Source organism: Meleagris gallopavo, chromosome 3, assembly GCF_000146605.3.
Source record: "Meleagris gallopavo isolate NT-WF06-2002-E0010 breed Aviagen turkey brand Nicholas breeding stock chromosome 3, Turkey_5.1, whole genome shotgun sequence".
Taxonomy (NCBI): domain Eukaryota; kingdom Metazoa; phylum Chordata; class Aves; order Galliformes; family Phasianidae; genus Meleagris; species Meleagris gallopavo.
The window spans coordinates 89,359,963-89,386,699 of NC_015013.2; the positions used below are offsets into that span (position 1 = coordinate 89,359,963).

At 39.2% G+C, this 26,737-nt stretch overlaps 1 protein-coding gene across 1 annotated transcript in view; it reads right to left on the bottom strand.

Annotated features, from left to right (window-relative positions):
• Positions 1-26,737, bottom strand: part of COL22A1 (collagen type XXII alpha 1 chain) — a 136,868-nt gene that overhangs the window by 5,933 nt on the left and 104,198 nt on the right. Inside the window, exons 42-50 of the mRNA XM_010709391.1 lie at positions 26,572-26,605; positions 22,244-22,355; positions 14,071-14,194; positions 11,665-11,940; positions 10,544-10,624; positions 9,833-9,946; positions 9,217-9,261; positions 5,319-5,372; positions 4,546-4,581 (exon numbers count right to left, since the gene is read on the bottom strand). Of these exons, the coding sequence (XP_010707693.1) occupies positions 4,546-4,581; positions 5,319-5,372; positions 9,217-9,261; positions 9,833-9,946; positions 10,544-10,624; positions 11,665-11,940; positions 14,071-14,194; positions 22,244-22,355; positions 26,572-26,605 (876 nt within the window). The remainder of the gene's footprint in view (positions 1-4,545; positions 4,582-5,318; positions 5,373-9,216; positions 9,262-9,832; positions 9,947-10,543; positions 10,625-11,664; positions 11,941-14,070; positions 14,195-22,243; positions 22,356-26,571; positions 26,606-26,737) is intronic.

Below are 26,737 nucleotides of genomic sequence, written 5' to 3' on the forward strand. Positions count from 1 at the left end.
AAAATGAAAACAACATTGTTAGAAGAATATAGACTTAATCTTCTAAACTTGTTTCTCATTGCTGAATTTGTGATTATTTAGCATGAAGGGGAATAGATAAAGCACAAAGGGAAAACTTAGATACTCCTGGAAACATATTAACAGAACTCCCATAGGGCACAGTAATCCATAATGAAACCTCCATCCAAGTCTCCACACATGAAGATGGGTTCTCCTGGTTATTTTTCTCCTCTACAAAGTGCTAGAGTGGCTTCCTGTGGAAAAAAAATAATTAAAACTCACAGGAGCAATCACTTGACTCAACTCTTCCATTAAAATCCCTTTTTCTTCTTTGTTTTTCCTACGGGAAAATGTATTAATAACCAAGCTACTCTATACCTTTCCTCTGCACACCAGCAGCCAGAGACTCTTATTCAATAGCTACAGACAGCGTTGGACAAACCTTCAGTGGACTGTGGAAAAAATCTGTCCCCTCCTGGGCAATGATGCTGTTAGGGATATTCATCAAAAATTGAACACAAAACCATAAGAATAGATAACCCATATCTCATCTGCAGCAGTGGCCTCACTGGACACTTCACCAGCTTACCATCCTGGTATTGCAGATCACAATTAAAAATGACTTGCAGACATCCTGAAGCAGAGACAATGACTTTGTATAGAATAGATCTTGGCAGATGTCTTTCTTCAGTGAATTTCTAAGTATTCTTTTTTTAAACACACAAATTTTATCCTCCAGAGCAGACTGCAAAGAACAGCTCCAATGCATACTGCATTAAAAAAAACTTCATTTGGTTCCTTTTAAGCTAGATGATAGTAAGTTTGTTTTCCCTTAGCATTACCAACAAAAATGAAAAAAATATTTCCTAGTGAAGTTCCCATACCACAAGTGACTTATTTTCACCACCTACCCTACAAACTTACCACTTCCCCACGCACCTTCTCACCTATGAAGCCTCTTCAGCACAGTTGGTTTTGGAGATATAAGAAAGGGGCTCAGCACTGCTGGACAATATTCTGTGCTGTGCAAGACAAGATTTAAGTTGCTAGCCTCTAATCTAAACTTGTTACAGAGGTATTAAAAGGACAGGATCGCTTGCGATGTGGATGGCTGTGCCCCAGGAATGCAAGTCTCATACTGTACAGAACCTCCGTTGTCAAATGTGATTTACCTGACTTTGATCAAGAGTCACTGAAACTCCATCTTGCTTGAATTACCCTTTAAAATGCTCTACAGTTGTTCTTTCTGTCCTCATTCTTCTCCTGCACTTAATCCTTTCGGACGAGAGGTCTGAAGGTTTTTCTTATGAGCTCTGCAAGACTAGGCTATCTGATCTAACAAATATCTATTTGAATAACACCTATAAAATAAAGGCAAAACGTTACCTTCATGGTGATCATGTTATAGAGATCATGTTATAGATTTGGGTATTTCACAGCATGAAAATTAGAACGTTGGTCACAGAAGCTTGTTTAAAGCAAGTCAATGAAGACACAGCATGAATTCATGAGCAGAAATATAACAGACTACATGTAATTTAAGCACTTCAAGGGCTGAAAGATGATGGTGAACAGCAGAAATTTAAGACCCAACACAGAGCAGGGGCAACAGAATCACACTTCAATAGGAAAGTTCACCCAAGAGCATATGACATTATCACCAGGAGGTGCATTATGTTACTGTCTGTTTTTATATCTGTGTGCAATTCTTTTGTCATTCTCTGTCAAGCGGAGTTATTTAGGCCTGGCAGAACATGCTAGGCTGTCACTTGAGACAACACAGCAAATTTCTTGGTTTTCAAAGTCATACAAGGCCTCATGTCAATATGAATTAGGTTTTTAACTACAGCTGCTGTTATCTTATGGTTTACCACTAATGATGTGGTTGGCCTGTTATATGTTCTAATACAAGTATCATTCTGGCTTGAACTTAGTAGTGTAACTAGGGAAATGGTCTGGAGAAGCAAGGCCAGTATCTCTGCAGTTGTCCTGGATTTGCCCTCTAACAAATGCCTCAGACTTCACATAATTGCCCTATACATAATACTTGGCAAAACCATAGTCTGGCAGGTGTTTGACATTGGCACAGTAGAGAGCAGTATTCTAAGGGGATAATTTCAAATTGCTCATCTCAGTCCTCTCAAAGGTGAGAACCTTCCTCTATCAACACTTAGGATTCTAGCCTTGTCCTTACAAAGGAGCCCGCAGCACATGAATAGCAAAGATTGCTTAGACTGCAACTGTTTGAAGTCCAGTGTCTGATCTGTTTTCCCAGCACTGGCCCATACAAACAAAAATCAAGGAAACAAATCTGTCACAGCCAGTGAAAAACAAGAATTCATGCTCATGCATCCATTACAGCACAGCAGGAAAATGAAAAAGAGTCACATGAACCCTTTCCTTTCAGGTGTCACATTCTTCTGTCTGGAAAGGGTCTCATTTCCTACACTGCCCTCCTCCTTTTTTCAGAAGTATGGATGTCAATTAGCATCGCAGACACTTGCATCCCATCTCTCCACAGTTCTTGTTACCTCCCTCTCACGGAGACTTCTTCTGGCACAAAGAAAGAGTCATGGTCCACATCCACTGAATGGAAACCTTTTGCATGGGTGATTCCCCTCAGCCAGCATAAAATTCTAACTGCTTTCTCCTGAAGGCTCAACTTCACACCTGAAGGTTGACCTTAAAGATGATCTTTTGCATTCAAGAACAATTATATACACATAGAATCACAGAATCATTAAGGTTGGAAAAGACCACTAAGTTCATCTAGTCCAATCACCAACCCATAACCACCATGCCCACTAACCATGTCTCTTTGTCCCCAGATCTTCTTTTTATTCAAGCCAGTGAGTCACAGCAGATAAACCTGGGCTCTCCAACAGCAACAGCAGTGACTCTAAACCATTGGGCACACACGCATGGGACACACACGTATTGGCTACCACAGTTGAGCACACACTGCTTGAGTTGGCAGGAGTACCAAATAAACAAAAACTGGCCATTAACTCATGGATCTCCTTGCCCACATAGTCATTCAGGGCAATCTATTTTGTTTGGCTAGCCCAATCAGAATAGTTCTGTACAAGCACATCATGTCTGTTGGACCTTCTTATTTTTACCTCCTGCTCTCCAGATGTGCAGACTGTTTTTGTTTTTTTTTCAGGTATGGGAATAACAGAGATGAAGTAATGTTTTCTACCACTTTTTGCAGAGATCAGAACATAAGAAAACAAGAACTTGCCTCAACTGCAGCACAACTTGCATTGTAAACATCGTCTCCCATCAGACTGCTGACTCTCACCACCTGCCAAGCACAAGCTGGTTTCCAAAGGCTGAGTTCTGAGTCTCAGAGGCTAAATACTAGCTGTCAGCGGGAGGACTACAGGAAGATGGATGCTGAAATGTGTGCTTTACAACCCCCATGTCTCTAGCCCAGCTCAGTAATATTTCCTGCCATGAGCAACCCTCATTTAGATTGTAATTTCACATGACGCATTACCACCATTAACAATCAATAAATCACAGTCACAGAAAGAACAGATGGGAAGATGCAATGGTCATAAATGCCATGTTCATGCTACTGCACCATTCTCTTTCAGACCACAAACCAATATTATTTTAAATTCCCTGAGCAATTAGTTAACCACGGAACTCGTGGAAACCAGCTCTACAGACTCAATCCCATTTTCAGTAGGAAGCATGACTTCTTCCTTATTTCATCCATTTGTCTCCTATACCCTCCTGTCAATGTTTTCCCATTCCATAACATGAAATTGCATTTTAGTGATAAGGAAAACATCCATATCTAGGTGTAATATGGAACTGCATGCAGAAACAGATACTTTTCCTCTGCAGTCTCATTTTGAGGGAAAAGGGGAATGGGCTAAAATTGTCTGGAAACCCAGATCCTTTTAAAGGTAGTTTAGTCCAGTTGTGTTTTTTTCCTCATTGTTAAATGCAACTGAACACATTTTTCAAGACAGGTGACCCAGCAATTTGCAGTGGTTTTACTCTGTATCTGTAATTCGAAACCTCAAAGTCTTATTTCTCTGTCTCAGCTCATATTTGCAGTAGGAAAATACTCTGGCTTTCATCCTACAGGTTATTAATGAAAAAAATCCAATGGAGAAAAAGAGTTACAGCAGTATCCTCATAACCGAAATTTAATCCTGTTGAAAATTCAATAAACTTGAACTTATACATTCCGTTTACTTTCCATCCTCCCAGCCAGTTGCTTTACAGCATTATCTTCCATGAACTCACAGCTGCTTACATAAAGCAAAGATTATGATTTCAATTTAATAGTTTTACATGTCCAGTGCACAAAGGAAAGTCAAAGAATACGAAGGGGAAAAGCAGTGAACAACTGAAAGATTTTCTTCAGAGGGAAGCTTAATCCAGTATAAAACTTCCCCACAAAGATCCAACTGTATCACATTTACTGCATCTTGTGCACTCCAAATATACCCTATGAGATAATGTAAAGCAACAGTTAGCATCTCTCATTTAACTAGTCCAACGAAGGTTTATATACTACATTACCTTTTCTCCTTTTTCTCCTCTGCCATAGGCTCTGCCCTAGAAATACAAAAAGAGAAGAAAGAGTACATTTGCTAGCAAGAATGTCAAACTGTGCAGTAAATATGTATTTCATCCCTTCTTTAATATCTACATACCACAAATATATACATACACACATAGTCACAGAACAGATAACATGGGGAAAGTCATTTTTGGCAAAATTCCTAGATAATAATTCAACAACAAATTAAAACAGAAAACTCATCACCAATTCTACTTCAGCACCAGAAAAGCATCTTATTTGATATTAATGATGGAATCTAAAACTACATTACCAAAATCAAAAACACCAACAAGCATTAATAGAGTGAGTTTTACTTAGGGATAAAGATTTTCTTGTGTAGAAACACACCCTGGCATTTGTATTAACTGAAGCTGGAGAAAGCTGGATCTTGGTCAGCTGGATGTATGTTTTTAGGAGTGATTTGCATCTTCTGAGTGCAACTGTCCCTACTGGATGTGCAGCTGTGCTAAAACCAAGTACATCCAAGTCACATATGATTGAAAGGCTAATACTAAGTTAGTTATCAACTGAAGTCAGGGATGATTTAATTCATTTCCCTCAGATATACCAACAAATGCTAGAAATACCAGCTTCTCCCTGATACAAAGGCCCACAAGAAAAAACATTCAGAGTACACCAACATTACCAGCAAAAGTTCACAGCAGAGGAGAGAACAACTACTTGTATTCTATTTCCCTTACTTGAAATTGTTCTGATACTTCTTACTTACTGACTCTCCTTTTTCTCCTCTGGGTCCAGGAAGCCCTTGGCTGCCGCTTTCTCCCTTGGAAAAGAAGAAAGGTCATTGGTAACACAGAGATAATTCACCCCCTTCCTAACAGGCACAGAAATAACAGATGAGATGTCCTCTTACACCTCCCTGCTGGCCTCACTTGTAAGCTGCACCACGTTGGTGCTTGCATTTCATGGGTAGCTTTGTTTGCTTCGGGGTTTTTTTTGGAAGGCAGTGCAATGAAAATTTGGCTGAGATTGTGGACACTTCTGTTTCCACCTCTCTCCAGTGACAAGATTTCAGCTCCTGCCAGAAGTCCAGAAGGATGGGGTGGACTTCATTGCATTTATAACAACCTGCATGAATTACATACATTTTTTTTTTTTCATATAAAAACATTGCTAAAAGTCTTCCAGGTGCACTGGCAAGGCACAGAGGTACTTCAAAAGTCATTATTTTCTGGTTAGCCAGGAAGGACTTAGAAAGTTGGTTTGCATAAGACCAAGAAGACGCACACCTAAGACGTGGAAAAAAATAAACCCGCAAATATTGTCAAGATTTTAGAGTTATTTGTATACTTCCAATTTTTTTTAAAAAAACAACATTGTTTTGACTCACATCAGATTTTCAAGATCTGCTAGCAGAAAGGTACAACACACACAACCACTCTCACTGCTTCCTTAAAAGGAAATGAAAGAAAGGTAACATACAAAGAGATGGCTACGGAGAGATTCTACTTCCCCCTCCTATCAAAAAAAAAAAAGAAAAAAAAAGCCCACAAAGAACCACAAAGAAACTACAAAGAAATATGTAGCCATTACTCTTTCTTCAGACAAGGACCGAGTAAGCCAGCAGCTATTGCTAGTCCATGCTAGTCCAGTTAAAAAACAAGGAACCAACAACAACAACAAAAAACCAATACCAAAACCCAAACCAAAGCAACAACTAAGAAATCTGTCTTAGCCTAGGAAAAGAATGCTACTGTTGTTTTCCCTTTCTTAACATTATCAGCCTCTCCATAGATCCCTATTTTGGGACAAGCAGGTTGCTTTGCTTTTGAACACTGACCTAAAAGTACTCCCTGGTGGGACTAATTTCTCAGGTTACTCCCATAAACTGAATTATGAATGAGCTTCTTTCCTGGGTTCTTCTATGGCCACAAAGTCCCTTCTAGGGTATTTCTCAGTATTGGTCTTTAAATTGTTGTTTGATAATGCCCAAGCATCTACAGTCCCCCTAAATACTCCTTGAGTTCAAGTCATTTAGGATTTGATTTCAGTCATGCAAATCACTCCTAATTAGAGATGCTCCATACTAATAATGTCTCTATAGAAAATCGTGACTTCTGACTCAGACCCTGACATCACTGTTTCCACCTTCTTGTGATAACTCCTTTCCTTCTTAATTAGTTTACTTTAAATAGAGACATTTAAGTAATTACTGCTTAATCTTTTCTCATGCCGTACTTGCTTGACAGCACATTTTAAACAGCTATACTCTTAGGTTTGATCTTTATTTATTTAATTTACTTAGTCTTTCTTGAAGACACAGCTCTTTGATTTATGTCACACAGCAGCAACACTGCTTTCAAACATAACTCAACTCAGAAATGAGTAGACAAGCTGAATGATCCTAAAACATATTATGGACATTTCAAAGCCATAATACAGAAGCCACTGATTTCTATGTGACCTGGTACACAACATGTTAATATTGGGTTGCTGCAGATAGCATCCACTTTCTACCACTTGTCAGCATGTAATCTGGGTACCTCAGTAACTCAGTGAGGCATTAGATCCTGCACATAGAGCACAGACTGTGACAAGCTGGTCTTTAGCTGATCTCTGCAAGAACTGCTATTGACAACATTAATAATTTAATTTTTGCTAGTAAGGAATCATAGAATTGTAAAATTGTAGAGCTATTAAGGTTGGAAAAGTTCATCAATTCCAACCATCAACCCACAACCACTAAACCATGTCTCTAGGTGCCACATCTGTTTATCAGTTTATCCTGAACAGGCAGTTCTGTCTTATTCTCTGTCACACTACTTGAGCCATTCTCTTTGACTACCCTCTAGAAGGTTATCTTTTACCTACTTTAGAAGAGTTTTTCATGTCTAAATATGAATTACAGTCATTGAAGGAAGGTGAGCCATACTAGCCATAGAGCTGGCAGCCATGATCCATCAAAGCTGAGAGCTGGCAACCATCTCCAGAGACCAAAGGCATGTCCTGGGGATGAACCAAATCTGTGCTTTGCCAGCAGATAAAGAAGCTAAATTGTCTGTATTCAACCATCAGTTACATTCTTATCCCCAGTTCTCAGGGCATGTCACACAGTCCTGCCTTAGTAGCTTGCAAGTCATGGACCACTAAACTGAAGGAGAAATGACACAGCTGCAGAGCCACTGAGTCACCCACTTTGGGGGAGTGGGACACCCACTTCGGAGATCTGTTAATGAAAGCCTTCTGATGCAGTGCTTGGACATGTCCGTGAGGTAATCACCTAATATCTCCCACACAGTGCTTTTTTATATAGTACCAACATCCTCACCAGTGCAAAGAACTTTTCAAAACAGAGAAAGTCAACAGGATGTTGCTGCAGGGTGGTTTTATCATAATCATAATCGTCCTTCTGCAGCCTCCTCATGACAGTACTGACTCTGCCATTCTGTTTTGAAGAATTATTTAAGCTGTCACATATTAAAATAGAAAGTTACTATTTATATTCACATAAGAAAATAATTTCTGCAGTTTCAGGTGTGCACATCAGAGCATTAGTGCTCCTATGTTCTTTATTGTCATCAGAAACATACCCCAAAACACATATCCTCATCATTCAAAACTCCTCTCTGCAGAGAGAAGAGAAGCTCACCCATAAAACAACTAACAGAATGAAATCAGCCAACAACAAAAAACAGTGCTGAGGATATCTGGCCTTCCAAAACCCTCAGATTTTTCCTCTTGCCTCCAACAGGGAGTTGTTTCAGAACTGAAAAGCTGAATACCTTTTCCTGGGTTGCAGTTAATTTTTTCACCAGTTTCACAGTGACTGAATTTTCAGAAGTGATTCAGATGGACACAGTTTTGAATACAGATTGTACCCCAAAGGCTTTTTAATCACACAGATGGTGAAAATAGGACCCACCACCATGACCAACTTTCATCTCCAAAGCAATGCAAATCTGTTTTTTTCCACTACAACTGCTCCTCTCTCAGTCTGTTTTTTCACGTCTCTAACGGGAGCCAAACAAGAAGGGGAATGGCTGTGTTGAAGGTATACATACGCACGTCGAAGAAGGTTGCAGAATATGCAGGATAATATGGAGGTTGCACTGTGAAATTTAAAGCAGCCATCATAACCATTCTCCTACCCTATTATCTAGGAAGAAGTATACTAAGGAAAGTGGTCTGTATTTAATAAAAGCTCATGACTCAAACACACTTGATAATAACAGACTGTGGGTAATTCATTGCCCCAGTCTCAAGAGATTTTCTGGAGTGATTGGGAGGCTGCTGCCTAACCTACAGCTCTCTATTGCTGCTGAGCAAGGCTCAGCACAGAAGGGTTTCCAGGTGACTCATCATGAAAGTTGTGCATGACACAGTCAATTACAGTGGTTTGCAACAATGCCAGTTTAGAAGCAAAAGAAAAGCTTTTTGAATACATTTATTCTAAAGTAACATAGAGTAGAAACACAAACTCAAATGCAAACCTAGAGAAAAGATATGTCAGGCAGAGCCCCCAGCACTCCAAGGATCATTGAAATGTATCTAAACTAAGTGATATGCTAAATTAATCCTTATTTCTCAAAATATTCAACTCCTCAGCATACTCTGACACTTTTTGCAGTTGTTTTTATTAAACAGATGAATAAGCACATCCTACTGACCTTTTGACCTTTAGGACCTTCAGGGCCAATTGAGCCTCTGTCCCCCTAAAGAAAATACATGATTAGTCAGACTTCATTATATAATGCAGCGAGAGGCTCAGTCCCACAGCCACTGAGGACAACAGAAAAGTGTTCTGGTTTTAAGGGACAGCAGACTGAAAATGACATGTCCTCTAGAGAAATGACTGTAAAGCTGGCTGCTCAAAGGTTCCAGTCACAACCAATAGAAGCAACCACTTGATCATTAAAAGGTATGAGATTTTTTTCAGCACGGCTATATTTACCTCCATTTACCACTCATTTGAAGAAGGATACACACATCTGAAGTAGATAAAAATAACCCATTTGTTTTCAAAGCTATTGTCAAGACCATCAGCGTAGTCAAAACCCACTTTGTTAGATTAAGAGAAAACATCTGGAAAGATTGCCATCACCTCTACAGAGACCTCATCTGTGAATAACACATCTAGCTCTTTCTATTAAATACTTAGCACCACTAGATCTAAAAGCACCTCACAAATAAATGCAGTCCTTCTTAGAACTCATTTGCATGGTATTACGCCTCTATTTCCAAACCCATATAACACACCAAAAAGAAAACACGCTCATCACTCACCTTCGGTCCAGGAGGACAGGAGCAATTGAAAGTCTTGAGGTGGGCAACTTGCTCGCTGCCAACAGAAGGCCTCACTTCCACGGGAGGTGCTTCTGTCAGGACTGTGACCTGGCACTATATCCAAACACCCAAAGTCATGATGAAGCCTTGATGATAGAAAGCTTTCTCTTCCACCCACTTTAGAGAAACTGAATAGGAATTACTGGATAATGCATGGTTAAGTATATCAGGAATTAAATCCCATAGAAGCAATTCATTCAAACAATAGAGGAAAATGTGGCAAAATGAACAATGAGACTCTTTAACCAGGATCGAGGGGAGAAGAGGGAGAGTGGAAGTTACTACTGAGAACTGGGCACAGGAAACTAAGCAGCTATTGGCACTGTGTTAGCTTTTTCCCAAATAAAACCAGTGGGATTTGTGCTGAATATTTCATGCTGAAGTTCTTTTGTTCCATCATCACTTCAGACTTTTGTTTGCCATGACAGTTTGACAGGGGAAAAGTGACTTGGAAACTTCAAACTCCTCATACTCATCTCTTTACAGTGGTTCTCTTCAGGCAGTGCTAAATTACCAGTTATACGGCTAGGTTTGATTCACCATCCTTATAAAAATGATAAAACCACACTGTCATATATTTCCTGGTTTGTGTAATAGATTTCAACAAAGAGTGTTCATATGAAAATAAATTAATGACAAAAAGAAGCTTACTGGTCCTGAAGGAATGTCACAGCAAGTCTCCAGCTCAGCATGCCGAGAATCACAGTAAATAACCATCCGCTGAAGATCAAACTGGAAGACAAAGTGAGGCAAGTTTCAGAGACATTGAATTCTTAAAGAATGCATGTTCTTTTGTTTGGATATGTACAATGCAGAGGAATACAAATAAAATGCGGATAGAGCTAAATTCATTATGATTCTGTGGCTCTGTAGTCAATCTCTCTTCATCAATAATGGAGCAGTATCTCAGCATTCTCCAAGAGTGCTGTGTTAATGAGCTTGATATGCCTATTAAAACTTTAAGCAGTTTTTAATACAAATAAGAAGGTCTGCTAATTTCTTTGTCCTGGCCAAATTCCTGTCTGAAAAAACATATTCTCTCCACCTACTTCCTAGAATGTCATCTAGACATAAGTTTTGTTCTTATCCTGTTGCGCCTTGTGCCTTCTGACCATTTACCCCAGCATGAGAAATGTTATTAGCACATTCAATATGCACATTCCATCCTTCTTGTGCAGCTTAGAAAGATTACCTAAAAGTCTCAAACCACCAAACAATCATGCTTAAGTTATACCAGGTTAACACACCTACCAGACAATCAAATCCAAAGTGCAGGTGTCAAGTTCAATTGGAGAGACATTAAAATCAGGTTTATTTTCCAAGGAACTGAGACTATATTGTGACTCAACTGAGTTAACAGGCTTCCTTTTTTCACCCCTCTTTTGCTGTCACAGGTGGAAACTTTCATAATGCCAGACTGGACAACAAAACACCCTGATATGGGTAGCTCAGTATTCATTTTGATAGTATTCGTGGATGATTTTGTCTCTGGTCTTAAGTATAGTGCTTTCTGAGACTGATCAGAAATATGAAATGGGTTTCTCATTTTTAATCCCTTTTACAGAGATAATGGCAGTCTCATATAAGCAGGCAGCAAGTCTTGTACACAACGAGATGCCTACCTGTTTTATCTATGTAACACAGGTAACATTTCAGCAATGCAGCTTCAAGAAAAGAGCCAATTACAATATAAGCACTCCAAAACACAGCCACAAGCTGAATGCTCAGTGTTGAACGCTACAGCAGTTCTAATCAGCACACTCAGTACTTACATCAATGGGGACACTATCATACAAGCGTTTGCCAATCACAGTCTTTCCTTGAATGTCGATATTTTCCCTGTCTTCAATAGGCAGCATCTGCACAAGCTTGCAGTCTATGTACAGTGAGACAGCCGTTGACTGAATGCTGAGGGCAATTTTGTGCCAGCTGCGATCAAAAAGATCACTGACTCGTGCACTTCGAAAGACCACTCTCACGGCATCTTTGGTGAGCCCAATGGCATTGTACTCCACAGCCTTGTTCTCTCCATCCAGTCGGATTGAGACCTGAAAACAAACAAAAGTAATGTAAGTGATATTGCTAATAAAACACACAGTCTCCTCCTTTTTACTTTCTACTTGCCAGCTAACACTCCGAAGCCAGAGATGGCACAGGATGAGGTTAGAAGCCCAAGAAAGGAGCAGAGAACATTATTTGGGTATAACATTAAACTGGATGGGTGCCTATACCTGTTCTAAAAAACAAGACTGGGCAGGACACAGGTTTGAGCACAACCCTATGATCATCTATAGCCTTCACTCATGTTCAGATTCCTTGGCATGTTTTCATCCCATACCACTGTGATGCCTCCCAGGCAATGTTTGGGCATGGCTGAGTAGTAGCACATGTCCAGAATGTCTCTCCAAAGTTTTACAGACAAAGTTGAGCCTGTTCTGGATCCTGTCCAGAACAGATCCTCCACTACTTCCCATCAGAGTAGACTCTGCTATTTAGACACCATCGCATGCTTTCAGCCATCCCATTGGGCATGGAACAAATCCCTCATTTCCTGATAAGAAAACAGCCTGATGAGCTGTACTGCCTACATGTTATTTCAGACACTTTCAAATGAAAACCAAAACAAACAATAATGATTATGCCTTAGGCTCGGAGGAGACCTAGGACCAGATTTTGCACAGTGTGGATACAGCCAAACCATGCAACTTAAAGACAGTGTTTGAGACTGGTTCCTTGTCTAATTCAGTTAATTAGAAATGGAAGAGACAGTGCTTAAGGATGCAGGAAACCTAGAAGGGATAAAAGACAGGTGGCCTCAATAGTCTTCTTTTCAGTGTAAATCAAAGAAGTGTAGCACACAAGAAACAAAGTCCTAAGTGACTCCTCTTGGGCAAAGCACTTTCAATGAATGGAAACAAAAGTCCCATTTCATATTGTACTAAATCGTGCCACTCCATTTGAAACAATGCAGAATAAATATCTCACCATTGCCTCTCTCCATATTTCTTTTATCTCTGCCCTTCTCCTCCCACGAGCTATTCTACGCATACCCCATGCTGCAACTTATGGAGTGCCAAAAATAGGCTTCTGAAGACATGATACCTTTAATTCATTTACAAATTGATTTTCTCTTTTACAAAGTTAAGTAGTTAGTAGCAGTAGCAGGGAATGGAGCAGAGCACAGAGCCTGGGGAAGCAGTGGTGCACTCACGAGTTGCAGACCTGGAAGCAGTTTGGCAACGCTGGCACTAAACCGTATCTGATACAAGTCACATAGGCTACTTCCAGACTTCACCAAAATATGCATGGAATGAGCACCATGCTGGCTGGAAATGCCCCCTCAGATCAGTGCTAGCTCAGAAGTGCCTGCAGTCCATAAGCCAAGCAGCTCTGCAGACTTATAGTGGCCCAAACACTACTGGACACACGAAACAAGGCTCTTGAGGCTCTAGGACAATTCTAGCACTACAGTTTAAGGAACTTTTGAAAACATTACTGAGAATCTAGAGCTCTTTTTCTCCCCACATCCAAGCAGTTCAAGATTCAGCCATCTCTAACAAAACATATGAACCTGAAAAACAAACCACCTCCTTCCAGAGCACACCTGAACCTGTACACTACATTACTACTGCTAAGAATGCCACATAGGATCAAGTGACTCTTCATTACACTGTTTTCTTCCAAGTTCCCGAGAGTACCTGCCAATCTGGATCAAATTCTACAGCAGCCAAGACTCATAGCACAGTGTTATTTCTTAAGTAAAGAGTCCATAATGCCTTCAGATGTTATCTAGAATGTACGATGCAAACCTGCTATAGCACACTGCTCTCTTGTTCTGCTGTATATCTGTGTGGCAATCCTTTCCCAAAGAGGCAAACATTCAGCTTTTCATTCACCAGAACCCTCCACATCCTTCCCCACAGAGCTGTTCTTCTCCCAGTCTGTACACATACCCAGAAGCAGTTTCAAGAGCTGTATTTCCCCTACTCTTTCCAACTAACACATATACTTGCATGCTAACAATCAAGGTCTGTGCAATACTTCCTCCAGGGTTCAAATTAAAAGTAAAGATTTTTCAGCAAGAAAAAATTAAGGAGTGGGAGGTTAAGGCAAGAAGGCTGATTCATGCAGTCAGAAGGAAACAAGGCTGCTCTTTCTGGAAGCAAAGGGCCTCATACCTGTGGTATGCCATACTTGTCAATAATCTGCCAAATATACCAGTCTTCTTTTCTGGAAGCCTTTCGGAATTTGAAGGTAGTTACAAAGGCATATTCATCAGGCAGACCTTGTGGGAATACATCCCTGGCATGGGGAGGGAAAAAGACAGAAATGTATCAGGCATAGCAATGTAAAGCACAATTTCTAAAACTCTGCTTGTCCCAGCAATGCTTCCCAAAAATATCACGTAGCTCCCACAAAATCTGCTGTATTTGGCAGCCTGAATAGCAATGAACACAAGCTTGTTCCCTCCATATGGTTCTGTCCTTGAGAAGCCCTTCTCTACTCCAACACAGAAGCTCTCAACTTAAATAAAGAGCAGTGAAAACTTCACAACAGGATCCATCAGGTCAAAGCAGCTGAGTTGCACCTGATGCTTTAGCTCACACATTCAGTAAATCATATTGTTCTTCTCCAGGTACATAGGAGATCTGTGACATCCAGCAGTGGGCAGACACATCTGAAATCCACTATAAATGTACCAAGTTATAGCAACAGATATTGTAATATTTTCCCAAAACAGGCACAACACCTCCTGTCTGTCCCAGAAGATTTTCCCTAGCAGGTGGCCTGGGAGAACAGTACCTTCTTGAATCACACTTTATAATTATATTAGGCAGAAATTGTGACTCCATCATCCATGCACAAATCTGAATTTACAAAAAGCAGAACTGTTTGACTCAGCCCCAACGTAAGAACATACCATAAGCGAGAAGACAGGACTGGACAGAAGGGATAATTTACCCAGTATCACCATTTTTTATCATTAGCTGTAAGTGGACATCTACAAATGAGAACAAACAGAACAAGCATGTTCTCCCTGCCTCCAACTCTATGTGATTCAGGGGCCAATTTCAGAGACAACTACAATTACTATACTTATAACTTCCTATGCATGGTCTTTTCCAGTCTCCCCTTGAAGTCTAGTAAACTTACAACATCCACAACATCCATTGGCAAGTAATCACACTACTCTGCTACTCAGTGTATAATGAGCCTCTTTTTGTTTACTTAGGACTTAGTTCTTGCAAGGGGCAACATAATGAACCTAATTTATTTTTCTTTGTTTTTCTTTTCTTTTTTTTTTGTAAATGCATTCATGATTCTATAAAATTTGTTTATACTGCCTCTAAGCCATTTCTTTTTCCCATTTGAATAGTCCCAGTTAACTTCATTGTTTGTAATGCCCAAGCCAGACTGCTCCTCTGATTAGTCCTAAATAGGCCCTTCCTAAATATCATATATTTGCTTCTGGACATCTGAGCAGACAGGCATAAGTACTCATTAGAAAATAAAGACAACAGCAGCAATAATAAAGAGGAATACACTGAAAAGTGATTCTCTTAAGGAATATTTCACAGTTAATCCAAAGACATGCTCAACTAGAAGCTGTTACTGGAGTTTAAAGCAAAAATCTCATACTCAAAATTTCCAAAATGTTTTGTTTTACAATTACAGCAAATATTGAAAGCCATAATGTTCAATCATCTTTTAATCTGTGCTTTGAATTTCCTACTTTTTAGCCAATTCTTTTTAGAAATTCAGAACAAGTATTACTGTGGCTTCTTCCAGTACTGTAATTTTTGCTATATAAAAAGTCCATGGAGACTATACACCATTACAAGCTGGTCTTCCCACTGAGGACATAGAAACTATCTTCTTTCCATCACAAGAGAAAACTGAGCCAGGCTCCCACCAGCTTGTTTACCACCAGCTCATTTTTACCACCAGCTCCTTCCCTTTGGAGAGTTGACAAGGCTCTCTCAGTACTCAGTAACAGCTATTCACAAGCCATACCTCCCTGATACATCAGCATGCCAGCATTCACCTCCCTCAAGGCACACAAGATAACTTGAGATCCCCTCTCTTTGGACTGAAAAAAGAAGCCAATCAGACGTCACTCTGTTGGCAGAGGTGCGATGGTGAATAACACTGATGTGACTGAGGCACTGAAAGCCACCAAGAAGGACTAGGGAATACTTGGCAGAAGGGAATCATGTTGGTCACATCAGCCCTCTCAAAAGGGCACCCATCCAGATCTCTTTCACTGCAGACCTGTCTTAGCACAAGTTTCTGGTCAAATGGCTTTGTATACTTTCTGTCTCTACGTTTGTCAGAGAAGAAGAGGCATGTCTTGGCTTTTATCAATGACAGATTGGGCTGTTTTCCTTCACCCCGTCAAGAAACTTCACAAGGCAGCAATGCTGATAGTTGAAAAAGCATTTTTTATCAATGCATCCTCTTGAACATTTCTAAGTAAGAGTGCTGTTAGTGGGGAGACTTCCTTCCCTGTGGCTCAATTCCTAAAACTCTGCTATTTCACAATTTGTGTCTAATGCACTTTCCTCTCTCACTCCTTGCCACCTACCTTCACCATCATAACTGGATTTAGTGAGCTTCAACCCAGCCCCTTAGGAACCTGATTTGCATTTTGGGCACAGGTCGTCCTACTGACTTACTCATCTGTAGTGATTCTAACTGTGGCGTTACTACTTTGCTAAGGGAGTAGTTATACAAACATATGGTTGGGTTTAATCCATTGTATTGATAGCATAGTGAGCCTGGCAGTCTGCAAGCAAATCTGGTGGCTGGCCTCTGTGCTCAGTCTCTCTGGATACCTCTGAGCTAGGAACATGAATATCACCATGAAAGCTAAATTCAGAAAAGGTTTTCAGATGCTTAATGCCCACAGAAAAACTAGGAGTTAGGCACCTAAGCATCCTCATAAGTCCAGCCACACCTCATCACACTGTGGCTGACAAATAGTCCATTGAGTAGATTTAAAGTGATAGAAGACTATAAAGACCTATTCGCAGTCACCCTCAGCTGATTTTTTAAGGTGCTGAAGAACTGACTGCAAGCACAAGCCAGAGAAGGGATTCCTGCCAAAAGCAAACCCGAAAACACTCTCATTGCTCTGAAGATATGATAAAAGCTGTTTCTGAAGTCCCTCATCCCTGCATCTTTTACAGAGATGCATTACTGCATAAATAACAACACCTCTGTTTATGAGTTTTCATTTCTTTCCTCACTAAAAAGTCATATCCATCTAGAAGTTCAAATTTACTTAGGAACTGCTGTTCTCAGAAATGTTTTATTTCCTTCTTTTATTCAGGCTGAACTGAGCTGATGATCCATATTATGGAGCTTTGCTGGATGCCTGGTACCTACAAGGGAGCTCTTTGCCAGCTCCTTGGTCTATAACTCTGACAAGAAGATGGATTGCAGAAGAACTTATTATAAAACTCTAAGACACAAGAATCCCCAGGTGCAGCAGGTTAGTCTAGGAGTTAATTAACCCATCTCCAAGGTCAGGTGAATCACAATGTCTACAAAGGAAAAATGGTAATGGCCAAGGAGGAGGCTCTCTTAGCCATTACCCAGTTACACAACATGGTCTCCTTCTTACATGTATTTTTTTAGCATAAAAATCTACATCTGTAACAATCAACATTAGATCCTACAACTATAAAAATAATACAAAGGAGAAAATAAGATTATCAGTTGTCGTTTTAGACATTGAATGTAATGGTTACTAATAAGGTATTGCAGTTGATAAGAAAAAGACACAACCCACATATCTGAAAATTCGACCCTTTTCACAGCAGCTAAAAAATCACTAACAGTCAATTTCCCTAGAGCCTGTGAAATAAGGCTCAAGAAAGCCAGTTCATTTCCACACAAATCAGATAACTTAAGGTTGTTAGGATGGCAGAAGTGGAAGAGAGAAAGAGAGAAAGAGAGAGAGAGGAAGGAAGGAAGGAAGGAAGGAAGGAAGGAAGGAAGGAAGGAAGAAAATAAGCAGAAGTTTCCAGCATCACAAGAAATTTTGTGACAGGTCACAGACCAAGCCTACCAGCTGCCTCTGGTCTTGAGAAGAGAAGGTGAAAGAGAAAAACACATGGCTGTAAGAGAGAAGTAGAGAGGATGCAGTATTGAACCACACATCACAGAATCACTGAGGATAGAACAGACCTATTGAAATCAAGTCCAACCCCTCTGCTCAAGCAGGGTCAGCTAGAACCAGCTGTCCGGAACTATGTCCTGTAAGGTTTTGAGTATCTCCATGGATAGACACTCCCCAATCTGTTACATTGTTTGACTACCCTTTCATTAAAGAAGGTCTTTCTTGTGTTTAGGTCAAGCTTCATGTTTTCAATTTGTTCCCATTGCTTTTTGTCCTGTCAGTGGATACCACTCAGAATTCTGTCTTCATCTTCTTTGCTTCATATCCTATCAGGTATGTATACACATGGATAAGATTGCTCCAGAGCCTTCTCTTCTACAAAAAGAAGAATCTGATCTCTCTCAGCCTTTCCTAATAAGATACATATATGCTTGAAAATATGTGAAGAGCAAAGAAACATTCAACAGGATTCACGTTAAGTGCAGGAAGTTTTGGCAGCTCTTGGTAGAATGTTCTTCTCTGTGATACAGAACTGATAATGATACCAAGGCAAGAGGTCATGAAGAAACCTAAAACAACTAAAGACAAAGTTGAAGTAAGGATCCAGAACGCCCCTACCCACATCCGACAACATATGCATGCTGAAGAAGAAAATAATATTTCAAAATTGGAAATATCAAACTGATCATGACTAAATGCCAGGACAAGCAGAATCAGATCAGGCAAGAGAAGAGTGAAGGATACACATGGCAGGAGGTAGGACTAGAAGAAATAATTGGAGGACAGAATAGGAAAAAAGTTTGTAGGTGTAGGCTCAAGAAGATAAATAAGTACGTTTCACATGCAACTAAGCTGGCACTTAGTAGAAGTATTAGTGCTTATGTAAAATAATACAGATCCTTTAAGAATAAAGTGAATTAAATATAATACTCAGTTAATGATTTTGTATCTAATTATGAGATGTTGCTATCAGTTGCTAAATACTGCTTGAGGTTATCTGCAAGACAAGACAGATGTTTTTGTTATCAGCTCTGTAAGCTTTATGAGATTTCATTTTCTGTGAGCAATGACCTTATATGTAGCATCTCAGAATCTTGACGTCCAAGAAGTAAAAAGGACTGAACATGCAGATGCTTTCTGCAGTTATATATCCATTTGATTTAATTCCCAAACCACAGGAGTATGAAAGTTAAAATACAAGAGGCTGAAAACAGAAAAATTCTTCAATTCTGTGTTTTGGTTAACCATTTAACAGGAAGCTTAGTCATTTTGATTAACTAATTTAGGATATTTTATTTATAATTGTATTGGACAAAAATATTCTACTTATTTTAAAAGCAACATCAACAGATAAATGGATGAAATCTGAGCAGGCAGAAAGTCATCATAGTTGGTTGGCCTGTCTCTGCTTCTTTAATCTTTCTGGGAGAATATCAGCAACAACAAAAAACAACAAATTATTTTAAATCTTAATTTCTAAAAGGAATGCGGATGGACACTTCTCTATAAACCATAGTAACTTCTTCCAGAATTTAAATACATCCATTAAAAGTGTGTATTTCTTCCACATTGGTTTTTGGTGTTGCTAACAGGTAGACATTGATTTTTAGCCTAGCATTATTCATTGCTCTAAAGACCCTTCACTAAACTTTGATTCCCCAAAGTTTCTTACAAATGGTGATCACTTCAATTATTAACATCTTCATTTTATCTGACTACACTGTGCTTCTTCTAGTCTTTCTCACTATTAGACTTGTTTCCTCTTTAACATTCCATTCACTCCATTCTTACCTACTGAACTGTGGACACAAAGACTGAACACAGCATCCTCACAGTAGTGACAGAGTTTCCTGTACTGGAGACAGTTACCTCGTGTTTGACCATTTCTGCTTATATCCCCAAGGATTGTATAATTTCTGTTTCCCAGAGCTTCATATCAGTGGATCATCACTCCCAGAATTTCTTAATCAGAATCTGGACTTCCTTACTTCATGGGCTTCTTTCTGCGTGGTCCTGGTGATAACTCCCTCTAGTGATAGCAAACATGCTATCACTTGCTGTTAGAAGCCACAGCAAGCAAGGATACCCAGAAACTTCAGTGAGCCTAAAAATTGATTTATTCCCCTTTCTACACACATGTAATGTTTATACTCCCTGTCAAGACCAAGGTGTCTGAGTTTACCAGCCTTCTCCCAGATGATGAATTTGAATTTACTTACTCTGAGACTTGATATCATTTAAGGACTTCAGAGTGAAGAGTTTGCCTTTCAATGTAGTATATTTGTAATTTAGTTTTTTTCAAGACTCTATGTTTAAATGGAGAGAGAAGGAGAGGAATAAAAGGAGAGAAGGGAAAATCAATCCAGGTGGGCTACAGGATGAAAAAATGTTGTGAAATGAAACAAATGCAAGTCAGAAGGACAATCTGAAAGATGCAATGAACTGAGTAAAAGAGCCATGACCGAAAAAAGAAAAAAAAATCAACAGCTTTTCTCCATAAGAAGGAAAATAATTCCCATTGATTTTTTAAGCTGAAGTTCAAACTAGCTCAGTGAAATTTATTGCAAGGATGTTAATGATGACAATTCAATCTACGTCTTGTGGTTACTCAGTGAAATTAGGCACTCACTCTTCCCAAGGCTACTGCTAGCAGGACTGAGATGACAACCTGAAGAGAAACCATTCTGATAGCCTATGACAAAGCTGACAGCCTCAGGTTATAAAAGGCTCTAAGGACTGAATTGATGGTGACATAGGATTAAAAATTGCTTATTCTTTTAGAAGACCCAAAACATTATTAGCTAACTGAAAACAACATCTACCATGAGCTGGTCTCTTGCTATTAACAAATACATATTAATGTATTCTGAACTAAAGCTTTCAGCAGAATACGCACTTGCACCCAAAGACTCACCACTGTTACAGAATTTTCAGTGAAGGGAGTTACTTTGGTAGCTTGTAGAAGACAATTTTTAGAAGAGACACTACAGCTCCATAAATGACATTCAGATTATGAAGTAAATTATTTGCTAATATTTGAGGTACTGAGGCACAAGTGAGCTTATAGAGTATTTTACATTGTCTCAACAGGACTCAGATACATTCTAAAAACCAAAAATAGGCTGTAGACATGTTCAATAACGTTCAAGGATGCCTGAACTGCAGTTCTCTATGGTCAGAACTGTTAGACACTGTATTACTTTGGCATTATCTTAACTTCAGAGTTAATTTTCACCTTACATATATAGTTAATTGACAGATGAGCAACTGATAGGAGGAGTTTCTTCCAACTGCATAGAGTTTGTTCATAGAGCTTGGTACATCCTGGACACTAGCAAACTCCTATAAGATTTTTTTCTTAAAACTTGTTTTTACTTTTCCTACTTAAAACAGTATGTTCAAAATAAACCTTACATCAAAAAAGTCTCAGCAGGCTCCTCCCCCATCCCAAGGTAGAGCCCCATGCATTTGTGTTGCCCTCACACACAGTGCAACTCCCCTTCTTCACGGTCCCAGCCTGGCCCACCTGAAGAACCCATGTCCATCCTTTGTGGGTAGGGTATGCTACCTCATCTCTGTGATCCCAATGAGATCAATGCCCTCTCCATATTATGTGGCAGATCTTTACCTTTTGAAGATTCAAATCAGGAGCTGAAACTCCAGCTGTGCCCAGGGTGTAGAAGATATGAGAACCTCTGGGATGCAAAGACCCAGGTCATGACTCACATCGCCTATTCTGTTCTTGATGCCAATAGTGAAAAAAGCTTATACTATCATGCAGACAAGACCCCCATCACCAGCTGTATCCATGAAGCAGAAGACACAGGTCTTTAGAGAAGCACAAGCTGCAAATCCAGCTTAAGATAGTTAGAGTTGATAATCTTGAAGATCTTTTCCAGCCTGGATGACTTTATGATCCCCAATCTCAGTGGGAAAGTTACCAAACATTTCCTTTAGATTCACTTTACTAAGCTTTAAGTTCTTTTATGAATTTCTTAATGTTGCTCCTAACAACCATTGACAATACATAGAAACTAGTTCATTCTCTATAAGGGTAGAGCCTCATGTTGCTATAGAGGATCTCAAGCATCTGTTACAAATTCTGTGCCAGCAGAACTGAAAGAGCGTGTGGGTACCGGATATTTACCTAATGATTCAACTAGAGGAACCAAACAATGGAAATCAGAGACTCAGATGAAAATAAAGTGAAAGAACAAGGTACTCACTCAGTTTTCTGAACAACAGGGAAACTTCCAAGTCGTACATAAGAGCTTTGAATTCCATTTTCTTTCATTCCAAAGATCTGTTTCACGCTGAATGAATCCATCAGGTCAAACCCTGAACATAAGTGTAAATACAGGATATTGATCAGGCTGCTGTTTAAAAAAGAGAGCAGTGGGGTATGTCTTTAATTGAATTTTGGTTATCATAGCCCAGAGATGCAGCACGTCAGACATTAAATTTTTTCTTGTAAGGGAAATTCAGGGAATTTCAATTTTTTTGATGAACTTTTAATAAATAAATGAATAAGAGCTGTTTTTTCAAAATTTAAAGTGCCATGTAGTTTCATGGAAAAGTTGAGCCCTACATGTGTAAGAGAGCACCTAAAACCAGCAAATGTTCTTGTCTTTATCACACCATGACTCTGCTGTGTGTTCAATTCAGATATTATCTTTACTTTCCTTAGAGAGAAATATGATATAAACCCATGATCACAGAGCACTTCACATATAATTAATCTAGATAAAATTCAGCTCTCTAGACAGTGCAATAACACAGATTCTCATCTAGTTAGGCAAAGAGTTGAATAGAGGTGCTCCTAGGGAAAGATTCATCTCATAATAAAACAGATGCTAACAGTGCTTGTTTCTCTCCATTGACATAAAGAGAGTTTAGGATGCACAGTCTGCATGCTAAACTTCAGCTAGTAAAGGTCTATAGCTGAGAGATGAGACTCACTCACGAAGTAATAAACACTTCAAACATCCATTATCTCAAGGATTTCAATAGCATTACAGAATATGTGACCATACACTAAAGAAAGAAGTGCGTATTGAGGGTAAGATGCACCTCATCTAATTTCAGCTGTCTAAAAATGAGACGTGATGTATGCAGGTTGCTTCAATTCCCTTATGAGTCAACAGAGAAATATAAGAGTTTCTACGAAGATGACTCACCACACCTGTCTTAGACCTATCTAAAAACAAGCTCAATGTCTATTTGATAGTCCCTACCTTCTTACATTCACCATAGAGGAGGCCTATATAATCATTTTAAGACTATTGGAGTGAGGTATGATATATCCCACACATAGGCTATCCATTTTTGCAATGAATGAGGCAGAAGTCAAGAGGAAAGAATGTTAAATGATTACGTACAACTTACATTAATATTGTCTGATTTGCATTCAGGATTGAATAAATGTTTCAGATTTTTAAATTCAGAATAATATAATCATAAGTTTGCTATCCTGACCATTTACAGTATCTCCTTATGTAGGTACCATCCCATTTCTAAGTGGAAAAAGAAACAAATAAACCCTGAATATCGTCAATTGAGTTGAGAAATTAGTCAGGGTAGATTGCCCAATTAAGACCAGAAGGAAGATAGTCCCTAGAGATGTTCAAGAAACATTCAGATGTTTGTTTAGTGGGAAATATTGGTGACAGTTGGACAGTTGGACTGGATGATCTTAGACATCTTTTCCAATCTTGGTGATTCTATGATTCTATGAAGGAGAGTTCCAAATTAGTATGTGCTTGAAAGTAACCTCTAAGATTATTCTAGCAGAAAAAGAAAATATATAAAGCATTTATATTAATTTAATTTTTTATTTATTTCACATGACTAGAAGCGCTTGGGATTGAATCATTCCCTTGTTGACTTTAGGACTGGGACTAAGATTGTGAAGGAAAGAGTGTGATCTTTTCCATTTAGTACTGAATACCAATGTTAACATAAGAAATAAGTCATGATGTAACCATTTGTCCAATACCTGAACAGGAGTTTACATCTGGCATTACCTGGCTGAGCATTAAAAACAGTTCACTTACATCTTTCCCCAGTCACTGCCCATTTAGTTTGTTGTACTGCAATTCTGCACTGGAGTGACAGTGGAAGTTTGGGCTGTACATCACTTTTCCACCATCAAGGAGGGAACACATTGTCAGTGCCAGTGAGTGGCATTGAATGGAGTCGCTCCTGGATTTAAATAAAAAAAAGCATAGAATCATAGGATCATAGAATGGCTTGGGTTGGAAGGAACCTCAAAGATCATCTAATTCCAACCCTTTGACATGGGAGGGTTGCCAGATACCAGATCAGGCTGCCCAGGGCCCCACCCAACCTGGTTTTGAATCCCTCCAGGGATGAGGCATCCACAACTTCTCTGGGTAACATGTTCCAGTGCCCCACTACCTTCTAAGTAAAAAAAAATTCCACCTAAAATCTAATCTAAATCTCCCCTCTTTTAGTTTAAAACCATTCCCCCTTGTCCTTTTACTATCAGACCATGTGAAATGTCAGTCTCCCTTCCACTTATAAGCTCCCTTTAAGTACTGGATTTCACATGTCCTCAACTCTCTTTAGCCAAATCTGGGAAGACAGGACTTCAAGGGCTGGCCTATGGTTAGAAGAGACAAACTAAATGCTGACTGAGGGCTACAGGTAAAATTAGATCCAATACATTGCTTCCCAGTCCCCTCCAAAAGTGAAATGGAAGGATCACACCTACTTAGCAAGAACAAAGCTACTGTAACCCAGTCAGTCCACCATGTACAGGATGAAAGGGTGGGAATTTCCTGTTCTCAGGTGCTTTGATTTAAAAGGTACTTTTCGTACAAAAGGACAGGTGCAATTTCCCGGTTGCCTTATAAACTATTTAATCAGTAATGCCATAAATATGACACTTAGTAAGATGAATAACGCTCTTTGATCATAAGCTTCCTACTTCATTCTAGCTACTAAAACAATATGGGGCCAATGAAAACCTCTAACCTGATTATCTCTCCCAAAAAGCAGTATATACCCTACACCATTAAGGTTAAAACAGTGACCTAGAAGAGAAGCTCAAATTCCTAACATCATACTTTGCTTGAAAAGCAATTTCTTATGCACTGCTCTACTGATCAAATCAGCCGAATGTTTCTTTACTTGCAAGTAGTAACTCCTTGCAGGAAGAAGTCAGTTTTTCCAAAATCAGAAAGTAGGCTACCTGTTGCAGGGTAATATTGGTAAAACTTGGCATTGGACGTGATTTAACTACAACACTCAACAGATTCTTTTTGGCAGGAAGGGTGCTCACACTGCACTCTGCCATACTCTAAGGCATGATCAAAGGATGATCAAACAGCTCTGTTTAGAGGTTCCACAATATCTTTTTTCAAGATAATTATTTCAAGATCAGACTAAAGGGACCATGGTCTGTTGCCTTAAGAATGAGTTGGATTTCTGTCTTGCTCCACTAGGGATCTGATGTTGATAATACAGTGGAAACTAGTGTGAGTGCTGAGGCTTTCTCATGTTCAAGGGAAAACAAAATTATATATATATATATATATATATAATTAAAAAAAAAAACCATCACAATATCCAAATCCAGAAAATCAGAGGAACAAGAAGTTTTAATGGCCAGAAACACAGCAGTGTGCACATTTGGAAAGCTTTCTTAAAGTAGGACGTCTGTCCAAAGAAGCTTTCTAAGAAAAGTCTTGTTCCTCCCAAGGAACTCAAGATAACACAGCGAAAGACACTGGGCTGACTGTCATTTCTTTGTCTAATTGGTGAGACACTCCAGAAGAATAAGTTGAAAGCAGATGAAAAAGCAGTACACCAGTCCTGATTAAACTCTCAGCTGAATTTTCAACTTTGTCAGCGTACTAGTAGTGTATCAACAATTGCCAAGGTCAAGAGAGGTTGTCATCAGCTACTGTTTCTCTGAGACTTCTGAAAATGGGAATCTGTATTGCTTGTGATAAAATAGCACATTACTTTTAATAGCTGGAGGTCAATGGTGGTAAGCTTTATGGTAGATTGGAGAAGCGTATAAATTCCTAGGAAAAAGAGTGTCACTTGGGAGCCTTTCATCAAATACAAGATCTTATCAATTTTCTTCTCTAACATTTCTGCATTCTTGAAAGTTAAGCTTCCATGGTTTGCTTATGCTCACAAGGAAGAACCTGCATGCTTGCTACACCCTGAACACATACCATTCAATTTCTCCAGTATGGTCTGAAAGACTATTACTATAATCAGTGCTCCCTCTTTTTGTTAGCACCAAACAGAAAAGGAAAAAGGAAAAAGAAAAAAAGGAGAGGGTGAGGGAGAAGGAGAGGGAGAGGGAAAGAGAGAAAAGAAGAAAAAAAGAAAAGAAAGAAAAGAAAAGAAAAAAAAAAGAAAAGGAAGAAAAAAAAGAAGAAAAAATATTCTCATGTCATATTTTGAAGTTCAGTAGTTCGCTTAGCCAGCTATGTCTTGCAATTATCTACTTGAAATCAGAGTGCAGTTGAGAGGTATGACTTTTCTTCTACTATGTCTAAACCCTTGGCATGCTTACCTTCCAGAATGTCGTAGGCTGAGAACAGTTCTTTCTGGACAGACAAGATGTGTCTCAGTTTTTGGCTGGGATGGAAGTAAGTTTCAAAACATTAAAGGGGAAACCTACTACTTTACCGTACATGTGCTGCTGCTGTTATAATAGCAGCCTTCATCTGCTACAGCAT